Raw genomic sequence first — 3,853 nt, forward strand, 5'->3', positions numbered from 1 at the left:
CTGTCTGAAGTATTCAGTACCAGTACCTGGCTGTCTGAAGTATTCAGGACCAGTACCTGGCTGTCTGAAGTATTCAGTACCAGTACCTGGCTGTATGAAGTATTTAGTACCAGTACCTGGCTGTTTGAAGTATTCAGTACCAGTACCTGGCTGTCTGAAGTATTCAGTACCAGTACCTGGCTGTCTGAAGTATTCAGTACCAGTACCTTGCTCTTTGAACTTCTTGAAGCGGTGCAGGTCGTAGCGAAGAAATTTCCAGACTTCGTGGGGCGCTCTTGTTTTCACGTCTGGAATAAACTCCTCCAGCTCGTCCAGGGCGCCTCGGTCCATCCTGAAAAACACGACGCCTTTGAATTGTACTCGTCTCTTCACTTTTACGGATTCACTCCGTTTTTCCTGGCAGTCTCATGATGACATCACCACTTTAATCTTGATCGATCTGCAGGTAGAACGGTCATCACTGAATACGACTGGACCCGCCCACTGACACCAGCCAATCACTACTCACGTTTCTTCTGTGCTCGTTATGACATCTTCACCCGTTGATGTCTTCTCCTCCAGTTTATTATTCTTCAGCTTCTTCTCCTTTTTGCACCCATCTTTTTTCTTCTTCTCCTCCTCAGGTGCATCGATGTCAACAGAAGCAGGAAGGTCCTCCAGACTTTCAGACATCTCCTTTTTCTTCTTCTTCTTCTTCTTCTTCTCCCTTTTGTCTCCAACTTTTTTCTTTTTCTTCCCTTTTGTCCCAAAGGCTGTAGAAACCGGTGTTTCCTCGTGGTTTGGACTCAACGCTGCCATGGTGACAATCATCTGTTGCTTCTTCTTCTTGTCTGTCTGTGACTTCACTTGCATCACACACTCCTCCATCTTCTTCTTCTCTGGTCTTTGCTTCAGCCCATCAATGGGATGAACGTTGTACTCCTTTTCCTCAGCTCTCCTCTTCTTCTTCTTCTTCTCCTCTGGTGTATTAATGTCAACAGAAGCTGGAGGGTCCTTCAGATTTTCAAACTTTTTCTTCTTCTTCTTCCTCTCAGAAGTAATGATGGTGACATCAGAGTCCTCCAGGCATTCAAACCACTCCTCCTCCTCCCTCCTCCTCCTCCTCCTCTTCTTCTTCTTCTCCTCCTCTTCTGGACTTTGTGTCAGCCCATTGGCAGGATGAAGGTTGAACTGCTCTTCCTCCACTCTCTTCTTTTTCTTCTCAGGCGCATCGACATCAACCGAAGCAGGAAGGCTGTCCACATATTCCAGCTTCCTCTTCTTCTTCTTGTGGGGGGAAGCTGAGACCTCTGTGGTTACCATGGTAACAGATATGATGCTGTAACGCAGAAACAAACACCTGGGTTACAAAACCTGACCAGCAATGCTGGGATGGGATTCAGGATGCTCTGACGCTGTCAAAATGTGATTTTGGATGAAAAACGAAACGTTTCAACCAACAAGAATCTGTCCAGATGACCCGACTTAACTTTTTGGGTCCGTAACGGTTCGTAGAGGGAGCAAGTTCACGGTAAGACGTATTGTGTCACTTCCTGTTTTCTCTGCTGGTAGCTGGAGTAATTTGTTTGCTTGAGGAGCGTTGTGTTGTCTGGGTTCATCCATGTAGCTCACCTTCACCCTCTGTTCTAGGTAAGGGCCTCCTACATTCTTATACGGAGCATTAAAGATTAAATGTTTACTACTTTTTTAATTAATGAACTTCAAGTCCAACGTGCCCTTTAACACACCCAATTATCTCATTTCCTTTCAATACACACCTTGATCGTCTCACACACTCCGTTAAACTAAAAACAACCAAACCATGAGGTGCGTGTGACCTCAGTTTCACTCTGGGTTACATCTGTTCTTTGCAGTTTTTCATTCTAGTTCGTGCTGTTGTTATTTTAGTAAATTATTTTGAACCATCAGTGTTCTCTTAGTTTAGTGAATGTAGTGTGTTCTTGGTTCATGACTTGGATCTTACTAATGTTTTTCTTTACAACTTGTGTTTTTGTTGGATGTAACTGGGACCCTGTGCACAGTTTGATCTCACCTCATGGATCACGTGTGCGGTGTAGGACAAACACATCTCTGACGAACACCCTCAGTGCAGCTGTTTTCTACTGCTGGACAGTGTTGGAACATTTCTATCTCAACACTTTTTATTGGTGCATAGGGATCTGTTAGCTCTTGCTAGCGTTAGCTTAGCATGGCAGCTGCTTCCCTCTGGCTTCAGACCACATGGCTGTTTTATTTGAAACCAACCTGTCCTGCTCTGAAGCTAAACCCGGCGCTGCAGCTCGACCCGTCGAGTTCTGAACTCTTCCACTGTGCTCACTTTTCATCTGCTTGTAATGTGAACTGAGCCGTCCCAGAGAGCAGCAACACGAGGCCCTCAGCTCATGGTTTCACTCCACCTCTGCAACCGTTCTGGATTCTTGTCTCCATTTAAAACCACATCTCCTAAAATCAAGTGTGAACCGTGGTTGGATGACGACACCAGGGCGGCCAGGAGAGAGTGTCGCAGAGCGCGGGTGGAAAGCGGACAAGCTACAGGTGTCGTCTCAAATATTAAAGGCCTGCTGGCATCAAAAAACTGTGGAAGGTGCCAAAAGAAAACATCCGTCTAAAGTGATTGTATCAAACAGTCACAGTCCTCATGTTCTATTTAAAGTGACCGGTTCTGCTCTTGATGCTCCACAACTAACTGCACTGAATCCTCACCTGCTGCATGTGAGAACTTTCTAAATGTCTTTGTGGAGAAAGCCTCTTCCAGCAGAGCCCAGATGTGACCTTCTGCTCATGGCCCCTCGGTCTCTGTGCCCTGCTCGGCTGTTGTGGAAGCGTTGAACCTGTGGCTCTGTCGTCTCTGCAGGAGGTGCTCAGTCACTTGAAGCCAGCAGGTTCACCAAGTGATGCTCTTCCTCCTCGTTTATTCAGAGAGGTCTTCTTCACTGTGGGTCCTTCGGTCCTTGCTCTTCTGAGCAGCAGCCTGTCCTCCGGTGTGGTCCCTGGACATTTTAAACATGCAGCGGTCCAGCCTCTCATTCAGAAACCCACTCTGGACCCTCTGTTCTTTAACTACAGGACAATCTCCAAACGGCCATTTCTTTCAAAACTCTGGAGAAGGTGGTGTACGACCATCAGCATATTTGAAAGAACAGAACATTCTCGAGGTTTTACAGTCTGGTTTTAAAGCTCTACACAGAAGCTGCCCTTTCAAAGGCTTTCAACAACATATTTTTACCAACGGACTCTGGTGACTGTGTTGTCCTCCTGCTTTAGACTTATCAGCTGCTTTTGACACCGTGGACCAGAACATCTTACTTTGTTGATTGAAGCAGGGGTGGGGGGAGGGGGGTGTCAGCGGTGCAGCACTGGACTGGTTTAGGTTCTACTTAGTGGAGCGTATTTTTCGTGTCCACCTTTGTGACCACGTGTCTTCCTCTGCTACTTTCTTGTGTGGGGTTCCACAGGGCTCAGTCTTAGGCCCCCTCCTCTTCACGCTGTACCTACTCCCTCTTGGCTCTATTTTTAGAAAATATGGGATCTCCTTTCATTGTTACGCAGTAGGGGTTGAACGACTACATTATTTTTAAACTCGACATTAACAAAATAAAATTCGAGTAGAACTCAAGTACTTGATGACATCATAGGATCTAAAGATACAAAAATAAATAAAACCACAAAAAAGGTCATTATTTACAAAAAAGGACCAACAAAACATTAAGAGCATATATTATGCTCCTACCATTTATCATACAGCAAATAAGTCACAGGAAAAACTAAACTATTACTTTTTATTATTAAGCTGCAAAATTGAAAGAAACATGCGGCACGTCAAAAACGAAACTAAAAACAGTGGGGGGGGGGG

General features: G+C 45.4%; 1 protein-coding gene across 1 annotated transcript in view; it reads right to left on the reverse strand.

The window, feature by feature from the left end:
- The window catches only part of LOC119413743 (transcription termination factor 1), a 20,206-nt gene that overhangs the window by 11,316 nt on the left and 5,037 nt on the right, over positions 1-3,853 (reverse strand). Inside the window, exons 2-3 of the mRNA XM_037680800.1 lie at positions 509-1,318; positions 207-331 (exon numbers count right to left, since the gene is read on the reverse strand). Of these exons, the coding sequence (XP_037536728.1) occupies positions 207-331; positions 509-1,302 (919 nt within the window). The 5' untranslated portion in view covers positions 1,303-1,318. The remainder of the gene's footprint in view (positions 1-206; positions 332-508; positions 1,319-3,853) is intronic.

The sequence above is a fragment of the Nematolebias whitei genome, chromosome 8 (assembly GCF_014905685.2).
Source record: "Nematolebias whitei isolate Nwh7 chromosome 8, NemWhi1, whole genome shotgun sequence".
NCBI classification, from domain to species: Eukaryota; Metazoa; Chordata; class Actinopteri; order Cyprinodontiformes; family Rivulidae; genus Nematolebias; species Nematolebias whitei.